Source organism: Chelonia mydas, chromosome 6 (assembly GCF_015237465.2).
Source record: "Chelonia mydas isolate rCheMyd1 chromosome 6, rCheMyd1.pri.v2, whole genome shotgun sequence".
Lineage (NCBI taxonomy): Eukaryota > Metazoa > Chordata > Testudines > Cheloniidae > Chelonia > Chelonia mydas.
In genome coordinates, this window is record NC_051246.2 from 2192800 (window position 1) to 2206495 (window position 13696).

The 13696-nt window shown below is 57.5% G+C and overlaps 1 protein-coding gene across 6 annotated transcripts in view; it reads right to left on the bottom strand.

Annotated features, from left to right (window-relative positions):
• LOC114018628 (RING finger protein 112) overlaps positions 1 to 12798 on the bottom strand; it is a 135082-nt gene extending 122284 nt beyond the window's left edge. The window contains exons 1-11 of one of the 6 annotated variants that reach the window (XM_043549663.1): positions 12462 to 12798; positions 10032 to 10247; positions 9474 to 9614; positions 9036 to 9140; positions 8582 to 8632; positions 7457 to 7513; positions 6613 to 6705; positions 5654 to 5780; positions 5370 to 5500; positions 5110 to 5163; positions 3397 to 3471 (exon numbers count right to left, since the gene is read on the bottom strand). In XM_043549663.1, coding sequence (XP_043405598.1) covers positions 3397 to 3471; positions 5110 to 5163; positions 5370 to 5500; positions 5654 to 5780; positions 6613 to 6705; positions 7457 to 7513; positions 8582 to 8632; positions 9036 to 9140; positions 9474 to 9614; positions 10032 to 10247; positions 12462 to 12710 — 1299 coding nt within the window. In that variant the 5' untranslated portion in view covers positions 12711 to 12798. Of the gene's footprint in view, positions 1 to 3396; positions 3472 to 5109; positions 5164 to 5369; positions 5501 to 5653; positions 5784 to 6612; positions 6706 to 7456; positions 7514 to 8581; positions 8633 to 9035; positions 9141 to 9473; positions 9615 to 10031; positions 10248 to 12461 lie in introns of all 6 variants that reach the window. The other 5 variants (XM_043549665.1, XM_043549664.1, XM_037898717.2 and 2 more) reach the window with 5 other exon arrangements.
• Positions 12799 to 13696: the final 898 nt, after the last annotated feature.

The following is a 13696-nucleotide window of genomic DNA, read 5'->3' on the forward strand; positions in this document are numbered from 1 at the left end:
GAGCCAGGCATCCCCAAGACTCCTGTCCCCCACCAGACGGGGGTCTTCACGATCGGGTTCCCCATTGGGGGATCGGAGACGGATGGGATTGGAGCTGAGTCCGAGAGAGCAAGAGGACTGTGAGAGAAAGCGAGAGTCCAAGAAAGAGCTGCAGAAGCAGCAGCAGCATGAACTGGCGGTGGGGGAGCAGAGAGGCCTAGGGGATCTCCCAGGGGTGAGTGGGGATAGACCCCGGGGGGCCAGTTCCGCAGGGAACCTCGAGACTAAATTGCTGCCCCTGGTTAAGGAGGGGGGGATGTGGATGCCCACCTCACTGCCTTTGAGCAGGCTGGAGATTTGAAGCAGGGGGACCCTGCGGAAAAGCCCCGGTGTCTAGCTCCCTTGCTGGGTCCCAAGGCCACAGACTCCGTCAGCCAGATGGGTGGGGAGGTGGACAGGCTCCCACTCCTGACCCCAACCTATACGACTGTGTGGAGTTTCCTGGGGTCTGGCCCCTCGGACCCCCAGTGGGAGCAGAAGGTGATGGTCAATGGGGAGACATTCCTGGGGTAGCGAGATCCTGGGACAGAGAGAATGGTTGTCAGGCCCCGGGTGATGCAGCCTCAGATGCTGAGGGGCTGTGTGAGCTGGGTGAGGGTCCCAGGGACGAAGCCCCTCACTCTGCCTATGGCCCAGATCCCTGTGCAGACACAGAAGGGGTGGGGCTGGCTGGTTGTTGGGGTTTTCCAGGATATCAGCTGTGAGGTCCTGTTGGGGGACGACTGTGTCTCTTTGGGACAGGATCCAGGCCCTGCTCCTGTAACAGCCGAGGGTTTGAATTTGAATCCAGGGAACCAATCGGCGGAGAGGGAAATGGTCAGTGAAAATGTAGATGACCTGGCTGGCAGCGGGGAGGAGCTGCTAGGATCAGGCTACCTGCCTGCCTGTAACCAGACCCCTGGGGCTGGGTGGGACAGAGAGATGCTCCCCAACCCCGTGCACACCGGAGAGGGGGCTCACCCTGGCTCTGATGCAGTGAGGAAAGCAGCGAGCTCGCTGCCTACCCCCACGGGGACAGCAAGGGCAGCGCGGAGCACAGGGGGAGCTGAGACCCCAGCTGAGTGGGGGGAGACACAGGCAGGGCAGGGGATCTGTGGGGAGTGGCAAGGTGCTTGGTAAGGAAAGTCTGGATGAGCCTAGGCAGCCTTGTGAGCTGTTGGCTTTGTGTGGTCAGCAGTGCGGGAAGGCGAGGAGAGTGGAAGATGAGTGTCCCTGGACCTTATCTGTTAGCTGGGTGGAGAATTGGGACAGGGAAGGAAACGTGCCTGTGTCTGTCAGGGGTATTGACTTGCCTATGGAGGGAGCTACCCTGATCTCCAAGCAGTTGTCTGTGACCAGCCTTGTGTGCCGGGACAAGGGGAATGAGATCCCAAGCTGTGGGTCTGGTAAGGAGAAAGTGTGTCCGGCTCTTCTTTGTCTGTGGAGCAGACAGAAGGGGCCTTTCAGCCTGTGATGGTTGAGGGTAGTGCAGTTGTCTCAGAGCTGGTTCTGGATTCAGCTAAAGCCCAGGAAGGGAAGGGTCCTAAGTTTGTGTCTGCTCAGGAGAATGGCCCTGTAACTAGGTCGCATCCAGTTAGGATCTATGTAAAATCCCAGAGACCAGATAATTCTGGTGCTTGTATTTTGCCTGTTGCTAGTGAGTTGTTGGGAAAGGGTGTCGCAACTCTGTCCAATCAGGGTGAGATCCTAGCCAGGGCACAAGGAGAGCAGAAAAGTGATTTGATTGTGTTACCTACTGAGGGTGTGGAAACCCGTAGCAAGAAGGAAAAGATTCCTGAACTTGTGTGTGGCAAGGGAAGGAGAATGCTTCTGACCTTTTATCTAGGGAGTCAGTAAGTTTGCCTGAAAGGGGATTGTGTAGGAATCCGCCGGATGGGCCAGAGGTAATTCTGGATGTAAGGGAGACCCAGAAAGAGTCTGTTGTTGCCCAGGAAAGTGTTCCTCTAGAGCAAGCCCTAGGTGAAGAGGGTAAGGGCAGAATTTCTGTGATGGGTGAATTGTTGCATAGAAAAGCCCTAGGGAAAGGAATCCTCATGGAGTCTTTGCAAGCAGTTTCCTGCAACTGAAGGGTGTGAAAGTGATTTAATCAAGAAAGTTTCAGTTCCTAACAGCCAGAAATTTTCTGTTGTGAATGGATCCACTGACTTTCCTGTTGAAAGATCCAGTGTGGAAAGCTTTGAGAAGGTCTCAGATGAAGTGAAAGCTGTTAAGAAAGTTAAACAGTCCTATAACCAAGTGGCTGTGTTTGGCCAGCTTGTTGGGGAGAAGACCCAATCCCAGTTTGACCCCCTGGGGTTTTGGGGGTGGCCAAAGGGCACAGGCCGCAGAAACCTTCCTGCATGAGGCCTGTGAGTGCTATCGACCACCCCCGACCTAAGGGAGGGCGTGACACTGGAAGGGCCTGGTGTAACTCCTACCAAGGAATGGGAGACATGCTGGGGCATCCATGGGAACGTTGGTGGCTTCGAACTTCCCCAGGTCACCGGCTAAAGTGACCCCACTCAGTTCGATCTCGAAGGGGGGAGAGATGTGACGAAGTGGGACTGTTCTTAATGTTTCCTCTGAATATTGTGGGGGTGCCTCAGTTTCCCCTATGCAGTTCTTAAGTATCTAGGGGGTGGGATTAGGGTGTATGATCCTTGCAGAGCCCTAGAGGGCAGATGTGTGCAGGGGTCTGAACACAGAAAATAGCCGACACCCTGTTTCCTGGCAACTGATGGCCTTGGCCCTTCCCCCCTGCAAGGTGAGAGCTAAAGGGTTGGAGAACAAAGGAATCCGGTGACCTCCTGGCCCGGGAACCGGACAAAGCCCAGAGGAGGAGGGGCTGGAGGGAGTTTCAGTCTGAGGCTGGCTGGGGATGAGGAGTGAAGGGCAGACGTGGTTGTCTGGCTCACTGCCCCCAAAAATGGACCCAGCTGAGGGTTCCTGTTCTCTGTACCTACAAGCTCTGTGTTAAACCATGTTCCTGTCGTCTAATAAACCTCTGTTTTACTGGCTGGCTGAGAGTCACGTCTGACTGCGGAGTTGGGGTGCAGGACCCTCTGGCTTCCCCAGGAGCCCTGCCTGCACAGACTCACTGTGGGAAGCACACGGAGGGGCAGAGGAGGCTGAATGCTCCGAGGTCAGACCCAGGAAGGTGGAAGCTGCGTGAGCTGTGTGTCCTGCAGACAGGCTGCTCACAGAGACGAGACTTCCCCAGAGTCCTGCCTGGCTTCATAGGAGCAGTTCCAGAGCATCGCCCAGGGACTCTGTGACAAGGTCTCCTCTCCTGCCACAAAGCCCGTAACCCACGGGGTTGGCTGGGATGTTTCCCTGGGGTTCCCCTGGCTGGGGGCACAGCGACACCCCTGGACTCACCTTCTCCCTCAGAAACACAGCATGGTCTGCGCTGGCCCTGTCCAGGACTCTCTGGTTGTGGAAGGTGATGGCCATCTGTGCCGGGAGGACAAGGCTGGGGTGAGCCGCAGTTTATGGGGCCCCAACTCCACCTAGGGGCTGCAGCTTCCACCGCAGCAACCTCATGGAACAAAGCGACATCGCTATCCCGTGTGGTAGCAGCTTGGGGCTGCTGGTGCCACCACTTTTCAATTCGATCCCCGCAGCAGCCCAGCCTCGGCTCCCTTCCTTGCCCCGACCTGCACTTTGCCGTTGTGGCACTTTCCTGGAGCCGAGGACTTTGGAAACCCCTGTCCCAGGCGGGCTCAGCCTGAGGCGCATGCCCAAAAGAGCATCAGTGACAAAGGCTCTCGCAGGTCTGGTGGGATTTCGGGTTTTTTTATTGATTTCCAGGAGGCAGGTGAATCTCAGCTCTCCTTTGGGGGTGGGGGCTGGGTGGGACTCTGGAACAGTCTCTGCTGTGCAGCTGTTGTGGAGTGGCTATTGTGGAGTAGTTATTCTGTCCTAGCTGGGCCGGTCTACTCCCCCCAGGCAGAGAAGCTCCCTGCATCCGATTCTCCTCACGTAGCTCCTATCGCAGCCCATCTGAGGCTGACGCCCAAGAGAACTTGACAGACGATGTCAAAGGGTCTGTCTACCCTGGGTCCTGCCCGGCTGCGGGGGAAGGCGGCGTGACTCGGACGTGGAGGGCTCGGTGAGGGTTGTGCTGGGACGCTGCCCGGCTGTCAGATCAGACCGAAGGAGCCAGGGCAGAAGTTCTGCTCAGCCGGCCCGATTCCCAGCTCCCCAGAGGCCCCGTGACGCCGGGTGGAAAGGTCCGTGCTGCCGGCCGCAGCATAGGGGGTGGGCTGGGGGGCATGGCTGGAGCACGCTGTGCCATGGTTACGCCCCACTCCCCAGAGGGGCCAGCAAACAGAGCCCCTGAATCCACCTTGTCCTGCCCCCTTCCCCGCCACTGCAGATGCCTCCCATGATGCACCAGGGCCACGATACAATCACCAGGAGAGGAGATGCTGGTGCATTGTGGGAAATGTGGTTCACAAGATGCCTGAATCTCCTCTCTACCCCCAGCACTCAGGTCAGTCTACACCTCCCATGGTGCCCTGCAGCTTTGATGCACTGCACCCTCACCAGGAAAGGATACCATGGCGCTTGGTGGGAGATGTAGTTTGGTTGCCCTAACCTCTCATTCTCCTCTGTGGGTTGGTGTTGCAGCTTGTACTGCACCTCCCATGAGACCAGCCCACAGAGGAGAATGAGGAGCCCGAGCTACAATCCCCCTGATGCAGCAGCAGGGTCTTATCTCTTGGGGAGAGGAGTGGTGGTGTGGCCTTTCCACACAAGAGATATTTGGGGGGTTTGCTGGACACTCCAAGTTTTCTGCAGGAAAAACACCCCCATTTTCAGACCTGCTCTTAAAAACTTATCTCTTTTAAACACCAACAGGAGTTGCCTGGGGAAAAACAGGGTTTGGTGCTATGGGTCTCAAGGATTGGAGCCGCCCTTCAGGCTAGTGAAATTCTTCCACCCTGGAGTCCAAGAAAATAAGATTTCACCCAAACTCTTTCCCAGTCACCTCCAACAGCATGGACCCAGTTCCCAACATTGCCCCAACCCTGACATGGACGGGTGAGGGGACACACCCCATGATCAGCTCAGAGGCAGAGATGGTACCTGACAAGGAGAGGAGAAGCCGGAGCGATGGTTCTTCATCACATCAGATAAATTCTGCAAAGGAACCAAAAGAAATCATCACGTCACAGACTCCACAGGGCTTAGAAAGGCTGGGAACATGGGGATGGCTCGCCTGGTGCTGAGAAGCAGTCACCTCTGGGGTGGGGCAGCTGGGGAATTGGGGGTATTGGGGTCATCACTGACTGCAAGGAGAGAGCATCCCCTTCCTGCTCCCTCCAGCACAGCTGGCCGGTCCCCACCTTTATCTTGACAGCAAGCTGTGTCCCAGTGAGCATCCCCCCATGCTGGTCCAGCCGGACATGTTGACCCGCCGTGCTCACCAGGGCGGTGACGTAGTCCCTCAGGCTCTCCCGGAAATCCTCATCCATGTCTGCAAAGGGGAGAGAGATGGATGATGGTGGGGGAATACAGGGCCTGTTGATCCCCCTTCTCTCTACCTGCTACGCACGGGCATGATCAGCGCCCCAGTCACATTGCTCTGCACAGGGCAGGGGGCTTAGAGCTGCTGTCCTGGGTCCGTTACCTCTCAGCCTTCCCTCGCTCCCCATCGTGATCCGCTTGCCAGGGAAGGGCATCAGGTAACAGCGGCTGCTGCTTCTCTTCAGCGCTTCCAGGGCCTTGGGGTGTTTGCAAGGGGACTTCACCTCCAGCTTCTGCCGAGACAGGGGCAATGGTTACATTGACACACAAACACCTGTGTTAACATTAGCCAGACCTGCCAGGCAGTCAGAGAGGGTCTGGAGGGGCCCGGCCTCGTTTGTGGTAGACATTGGAAGGGGGGCAGTGAACAAGGCAGGGGATGGCAGGAAGCGAAAGGAGTGTCCGTCAGTCCCAGTCTCCCCACTCCAAGCCCCTGTCTCCCCAGCCGAGGTCCCAGTCTCTGCAGACTCCTTGTCCCACCCTGTTTTTTTCCTCTCCCCTTTGCAATCAAGCTGCTTCCTCCTCCACGCTGCCTGGGCTCATTGAGCGTAGGGCAGCGACAGGTGCCCGGCCTGGAGAAGCAATTGCAGGGAAAGTCCAGCTTTGCGTCTACAACCCCCGGCTGGAGGTTTTTCCTTGCGGATGGATTCTTTGGAGACGTCAGCAGCTAAACTCATGCCCAGTGTTTCTCAGGCTTGTTGTGCTGGTGACCCCCTTTGGCCTTAAAAGACAATTTGGACCCCTGTACTTCAAAAAAAATGGTGACTTCCACCTTAACCTCGGGCTTCAGCTTCAGTTCTGGCCACCGTGGGCTGAAGCCGATGCCTGAGGCCCGGACATCCAGGGCTGAAGCATGTAATTTAGCTTTGCAGGGTCCCCTGTCGTGCGGGGCCCTGGACAAATATTCTGCTTGCCACACCCTAACTCCAGCCCTGCGCTTGGGACCCCCCCCTTCACACAACCTCCCTGCGGTCCCACCTCCCCCATGTTGGAAACACTGGAGCCATCATCCCTTCGAGGGGAAAGGCCCCATGTCCCATTCCTCCATCCTCTGAGTCCCACAGTCACCTTTCGGACGTGTTTCAGATGCTGCTCCCCACCCTTGGCTCCAAGTACCGGGGAGCTGCTCCAATCCCGCACCAGCAGGTCTAGATGCTGCAGGGGAGACAGGAGGGGAGTGAGGGTCTCTGGGGGTGGGGGGATGCTGGGTTGGGGAGAAGGGTGATGTCTGGAGGGAAGACCTCAGCCCCTAGGGAATGGGGCAGGGGGTGCATGGGGCAGGAGCAGGCTGTGGAGTGGGGGAGGGGTCTTCAGCATATGCTCAACGTACCCCGCCATTTGGTAGCATCATCATCAGCCAGGTGCGGAGCCAGTAGCCCACCCTCGAAGTGCGTGGGCACTTGGCAAGGATATGCGACATAGGCTGAAGCTGACCACAGCTACATCCCTGGTCATCAGAGAAACCCCATCTGAAGAGACGGGCGGCACAATTGCCCTGTCCTGTTAGGAACCAGCCCAGGTGCCTTGGCAGCTCAAAATCTGGTGGACCAATGGTGGGGTCAGTGATTAATGACGGTCATTGCTGACCACTTGTTGCACCGAGGCGATTGCACTGTCATGTCCTGTAGTGGCAGAAATGACCCTGAACGGTGTCTACAAGACAGGGGGGCTGGCAGGGAGCTGAAGAGGCCTGCGTACAAAGGCAGGTCGCTGTTCTCACAGATCTTGGCCAGCGGCATGACGGAGGCCCCCTCATGGTGAATATGGGGAGGTCCTGTGTTTATAAGCATTGTCAGCCACAGCAGTGGAGTTACCCATAAAGTCTCTATCCCAATGCCCGCAGGGGAGGGGTGCCGTGTGGGGATACACGGGGCAGGGCGGGTGAAGATGGTGGAAGCCATCTCACCTGAATGGGCTCCAGTCTGTACGCTTCTCCCACCTCTTCGGCCACACGCACAAACATCTGCAGAGCAAAGAGAACAGGGGTGGGGGACGAGTCTGGGGCATGGGAGGCATTTACACTGCCGGATCATCCTGCAGGTGAACAGAAAGGGGCCTGATCCCCCCCCCCATCCCCATCTGAGCCGCTCCCTCTGCCCATCGCAGAGAGCGAGGCCCAGCAAGTGCAAAACGAAGCTGGAGAGAGATGGAGATATTTTCCATGGGGTGGAAAGAGAAGTGGGATGCACCCGGCCAAGAGGGTGGTGGGGGTGGCTGTGGGATCCTGTGCCCCACAGAGGAACCAGTCTTGTTCCAGGGTTCCCTCCTTCACTCCAGGGCACCCCGTGGACGTGGGGGGGGTCAGTGAGCCCAAAGTGAGGTCTTTTCCCTGAGGGTTCCTGAGATGTACCCTCCAACCCACAAAACCACCATTGCCTCAGGCTGAGAGATGCCACCAGCACTGTTTGCCCAGCCCCGGCGGTGACACCATGGCTCTGCTCACGCCTCGAACAATCTCGGCAACATGGCGATTACTCGAGCTCTCCCTGGACTGCTGTAGCTCCACGTTAACCAGGTTTCTGCCCCCCACTGCACCCAGGGCCGTGTGGACAGATAAAAACCCTCCCAGAGCCAACCCCTCCCCCGCACAGAGAATCCCCGCTGGGGTGCAGTAAAGGGGCAGGACACACAGTATGTCGCAGGTGGCAGTGACGTCGCTAAGGGTGTGACGGCCAGGGGCTCGACCCGGCGGGCCTGGGGCTGGGTAAAAGCAGAGAAGATCAGCGGGCAGAGCAACCGCCCAAGGCCTTGGCCCCAGCAGACTTCCCACTGACTGCAGAGCTGGGCTGGAGGAGAGGGAGGGGTCCTAACTTTGACCCAGGGGCCCATGCCGGACACCTTGGAGCAGAGATCCGGGCTGGGCTGTGTGGTGACAGTGCTGAATCCAGAAGCCCACATGACCGTGGGAGAGTCGGTTTCTTTATCTGGGCCTCAGTTTCCCCACAGTAGCTATGGGGAGGGATAATAACCCTGTGGGGCTAATGGGAGAACCTGGCCTGGCCACATTCTGCGTCACGCTGCCTGGCCCCACCTCCAGGTATTCAAGATCCGCATCGTTCACCTCATTCGAAATATTCAGTATCTGCAAATAGTCAGGAGACAGACAGAGCTACAGCAACGAGCAGGGACGGCCACCCCAGGCCCCTTCCCAGCCACGTCACCCGCCCCGAGCACAGCGCCCCCTAGTGCCGCAGGGGGCATCGGGGCCAGCCCGGCCTGCCAGGGCAGAGCGCCCCCTGCTGAGCCTCTGCCCCACACCCTGCAGCACAGCGCCCCCTAGTGCCACAGGGGGCATCAGGGCCGGCCCGGCCTGGCCTGCCAGGGGAGAGCGCCCCCTGCTGAGCCCCTGCCCCGCTCCCTGCAGCACAGCGCCCCCTAGCGCTTCATGGGGTATTGGGGCCAGCCCGGACTGCTGGGGGAAATGTCCCCTGCTGAGTCCCCAAACTGTGCTCTACAGCACAGCGCCCCCCCGGGGACCCTCCAACCTGATAGGAGCTGAGCAGCATGGACAAGGCGGAGAGTTTGATGCTGGTCTCCTTCTTCCTTTCAATGCCCATGGAGCCCTCGGTGTCGACCAGCAGCACGGCCACCTGGGGGGGGCAAAGAGTGAGAGCCCCAGGTCAGCTCCCGGCTTTGTTCAGCCACCCACGGCCCCTCCGCCCCCAGAGCCTGCCCCCTGCTCCACCCCAATGGCCCCTGGCACCTCGTTCTCACCTGCTCCAGTGTTAGCTCCCTCCTCTCGCTCCTCTCCATTCCCCCCCGTTATGTCTTCATCAGGTTCCCCTGGGGCCTCCTTCCCCATGTCTCCATCCTTCCCTATTTCCCCATTGCCTGTGTTCCCAGCCCTTTCCCCCATTTCCCTTCTCCCAGCATCCCCATGTCTCCTTCCCCCTTTCCTATGCACCCCCAGTGCCCCCACTCACCGTCCCGCTCTGGGTGGGGACCCAGATGGGCTGACTCCACGCCCACACCCCCTTGGTGACTCGCTCCTCGTCCGCGCGCCACTCGAACCCCTCCAGGGGCTCATCCTCCCGGCCCATCCACGACCCGTCCCTCGCGTCCTGCTGGAAAGGAACATGGAGGGACAGGGGTCAGTGCAGTGTGGAGGAGAAGAGTGACTGGTCCCCCACACCTCCAGACTGTAAGCCCTGGGAGGGGGCTGGGGGTTAATTGTACTAGGGTGGGGTGGGGAGGAACACAGGGCGATGGGCGTGCTCAGATTCTGACAGATAAACAGTCAGAGACACACAGACACGCTGCATTCCAGACAGACACAGACAGAAAGACAGACTTGCTCGGGTTCAGACAGATAGACAGACAGACAGACAATGTTACCAGACAGAGTTCCAGGCAGACAGGCTGACCGACATGCAATGAGGTGTGTGTACTCCCACACACACGTGTGCAGCTCTGAGCCCTCCAGCAGGGGGCAGGATGGGGCCGCTCACACCCCGGCTCCTCCTGTTCCCGTTTACACTCACCGGGCTCCGGAGCCGGCGCAGCAGGTAGTTCATCAGGAAGGATTTGCCCCGGCGCTGCCCCCCGACGATGGATACCACACAGACAGGGCTGTTTCCCACCCCACCCTGCTCCAGGCAGCGGCTCAGGGCCTCCTCGTCCAGGATCAGGTTCTCTTCCTCGTCCAGACGCACCAGCTGCACTGGGTGCCCCCGCTCTGGCTGAGCCCCCGGCCCCTGCTGCAGGGAGAGAGCAGGGTCAGAGCTGGGACCCCACCCCTGAGCCAGCCAGTCCCCTGCTCCCTGCTGGATCAGAGCCCTGTGCCCCATTCTTCCCCCCTGAGCCAGGCAGTCCCCTGCCCTGGGGCTGGATCAGGGGCTGCACTCCCTGGAGGGGATCTTCAGTGGGATTCTACCTGTCCCTGGAGGAGAGCGAAGGTGAGACAAGACGCTGATGATCAACAAGTGGCTCAGGCAGTGGGGCTAAGGTGGGCGTGGGGATGTTCGGCCACGGGAAGGCGTTCACGGACAGAGGACTGGTCTCCTGGGACGGACGCCACCTGAACAGAGTGTGGGATAGACTTCCGGGGTGGAGGTTGGCACAGCTGATGAAAAGGGCTTTAAACTAGGAACCCTGGGAGATGCTCATGGAACCTCCAGGCCTGATTCTCACACTGAGCAGGAGGAAAATCACGTAGGCGAGGACACAGCAATGGAGAAAGGAACGACAGAGGGCAGGAAAACAGATGAGAAGAGGAACGATAGTGCCAAGAGCACCGACACTGAGAGTCAGGTGGCCGATACCGGCAGCAAAAACCAAGTGGAAGCAGTGAGGTGTCTGCCCAGCAACGTGATGAGCCCGGGTGACAAAAGGGAAGGAACTAAAACTGCCAAAGGCCAAGCAGAATTTAAACGTGCAAAACAATTAAAACCAACAGTAAAAAGTTCTTTAGCCTCATAAAGAAAAAGAAAACAAGGAAAGAAGAAGTGGGACCACTAAGCGCTGAGGATGGGGTGGAGGTAAAAGATTCAGGCTGCAGGGGCCAACACCTAAAGATATGGGCATGGCCTCAGTTTTTAAGAAGCATAAGGAGAAGCTTGTGGAAAGATGGCTAATGAGAACAAGAATACGGGAGTAGAAATTGTCACTGAATTGGCTGAAATGGAAGCCAGATTCAAGCAGCTTAATGGGACCAAACTGCGGGGCCTGGATCATCTCCATCCACGAATATTAAAGAAAGTGATAAGTGAAATTGGAAGTCCAATAGCAAGCATTTCTAATTAATCTGCAAAAGTCAGGGGTAGTACCTAGGGTCCTGCCAAATTCACAGCCATGAAAAATGCCTTCCAGTTGGTGAAATCTGGTCTCTCCCCCTGTGTAATTTGATTTGTTGTGTGCTTTTACCCTAAACTCTACAGATTTCACGGGGAAAACAACATTTCCCAAACTGGGAGTCCTGACCCAAAAGGGAGTTGCAGGGGGAGGAGCGGGGTCACAAGGTTATTTTCGGTGGGTCACCGTATTGCCACCCTTAATTCTGCACTGCCTCCAGAGCTGGGCGGCTGGAGAGCAGCGGCTGGTGGCCAGGCACCCAGCTCTGAAGGCGGCATCCCACCAGCAGCAGCGTGGAAGTAGGGGTGGCAATACCGTACCAGGCCACCCTTATTTCTGTGCTGCTGCTGGTGGTGGCTCTGCCTTTAGAGCTGGGATCCCAGCCAGCAGCCGCCGCTCTCCAGCCGCCCAGCTCTGGAGGCTTCAAGACTGAGCTTGATAAGTTTATGGAGGGGATGGTCTGATGAGACTGCCTACGATGGCATGTAGCCCAAATGCGAGTGCTAGTAGCAAATATCCTGCAACGGGCGGTGATGGGACACTAGATGGGAAGGGCTCTGTGTTACTAGAGACACCCAGGTATCCGGCTCGTGGGTCTTGCCCACATGCTGAGGGTCTAACTGATCGTTGTATTTGGGGTTGGGAAGGAATTTCCCCCAGGTCAGACTGGCAGAGACCTGGGGGGTTTTCGCCTTCCTCTGCAGCATGGGGCACGGGTCGTTTGCAGGTTTGAACTAGTGTAAATGTGGAGTCTCTGTAACTTGAAGTCCTTAAACCACAACTGGAGGATGTCAGTGACTAGCCAGAGGTTCTGGGTCTATTACAGGAGAGGGTGAGTGAGGTTCTGTGCCCTGCAATGTGCAGGAGGTCAGACTAGATGATTATGATGGTCCCTTCTGGCCTACCAGTCTGAGTCTGTGTGTCCCATTCCTCACCCTTCTGAGCCAGCCAGTCCCCACTCTGGGGCCAGATCAGGGCTGGCTCCCTCTAAAGGGGAAAGGCCCCATGTCCCATTCCCCGCTCCCCTGAGCCAGGCAGTCCCTGCTCTGGGGCTGGATTGGACCCAGCATCCCCTACAAGAGAAAGCTCCTTTTCCCCTTATCTGACCCATCTAGTCTCACCAGCTCCGGCTCTTCCTGCAGGTGCTTGGTGATTTTCTCCACCATGTTTTTGACACGTGTGTCTGGGATCATCCTATTCCTGGAGCAGGGAGCCCGGCACTCTGGGCAGCGGTGCCCCTGGGCTGAGATCTGGCTCCAATGAGCCATGAGGCAGCCCCAGCAGAAGTTGTGGCCACACTCGATGGAGACGGGGTCGTTCAACACGTCCAAGCAGATGGAGCAGGTGACGTCCTCCCAGAGTTGCTCCATCCCTCTGACCCCAAAGGCCTGGGGAGATTCACTGGGTCAGGAGCTAGCACATGGGAACACCGGAGCTAAGATGCTAGCGCAGGGGGGCTGAGAGCCAGGACTCCTGGGCTCTATTGTTAGTTTTCACCACTCGGCTGGGTAAGTTTCCATTGACTGCTGTGAGCTGGCCATTCCCATTTTTGGGCAGGGCTGGCAAGTGTCTCTCTGCTCGTGGGGTTTTGGGAAAGTTAGGAGAAGGCAAAAGAGGGATCCCTCCATGGGGTTCCCCACCTGGACATGTGGGGTACAGGGCTGGCTGTGCCTCACTGCATCTATGCAGGGGTCGTCCCTGTTACCTCTCCTGTGGTGGAGTCGTGCCCTTGGCCTGCTCTCAGACCGAGCCCCTCATGGATCCATTGTTTGTGTCCTAGCAGGACTGAAAATGTGCTGTCCTGCCCTTACGAATGGTATCCAGTGACCAAACAAGCGAAGCATTGTTTATTTAGCAGCAGAAATGTGGCATTAGAGAAAAAGTTGTTAAAACAACAGCCTGTATGTGTGTCTGTCTACCTAGAATCCTACCATTTCCTGATGTTAGCCCCAGTAGGTCCGGCTTCTCCAGCAGGCTCCTGTGCCTGGATCCAGTTGCCCTTCCATTGCTCCTCCACCCGCCCCAAGACTTGGGCCACATTTAACTCCTTCTGGGGTTCTTTTTTCTCCTGAATTCACAGGAATTGGCCATTCCCAGTGAAAACAGTTTTGTAGGCTGAAAGGAGACAAGAACTGGGGGGAGGGATGGCTCAGTGGTTTGAGCATTGGCCTGCTAAACTCAGGGTTGTGAGCTCAATCCTTGAGGGGGCCATTTAGGGATCTGGGGCAAAAATTGGGGATTGGTCCTGCTTTGAGCAGGGGGTTGGACTAGATGACCTTCTGAGGTCCTTTCCAACCCTGATATTCTATGAAAAGCTAAAAACTCTGCCATTGTTCCTTTAACATTAGAGCTGGCT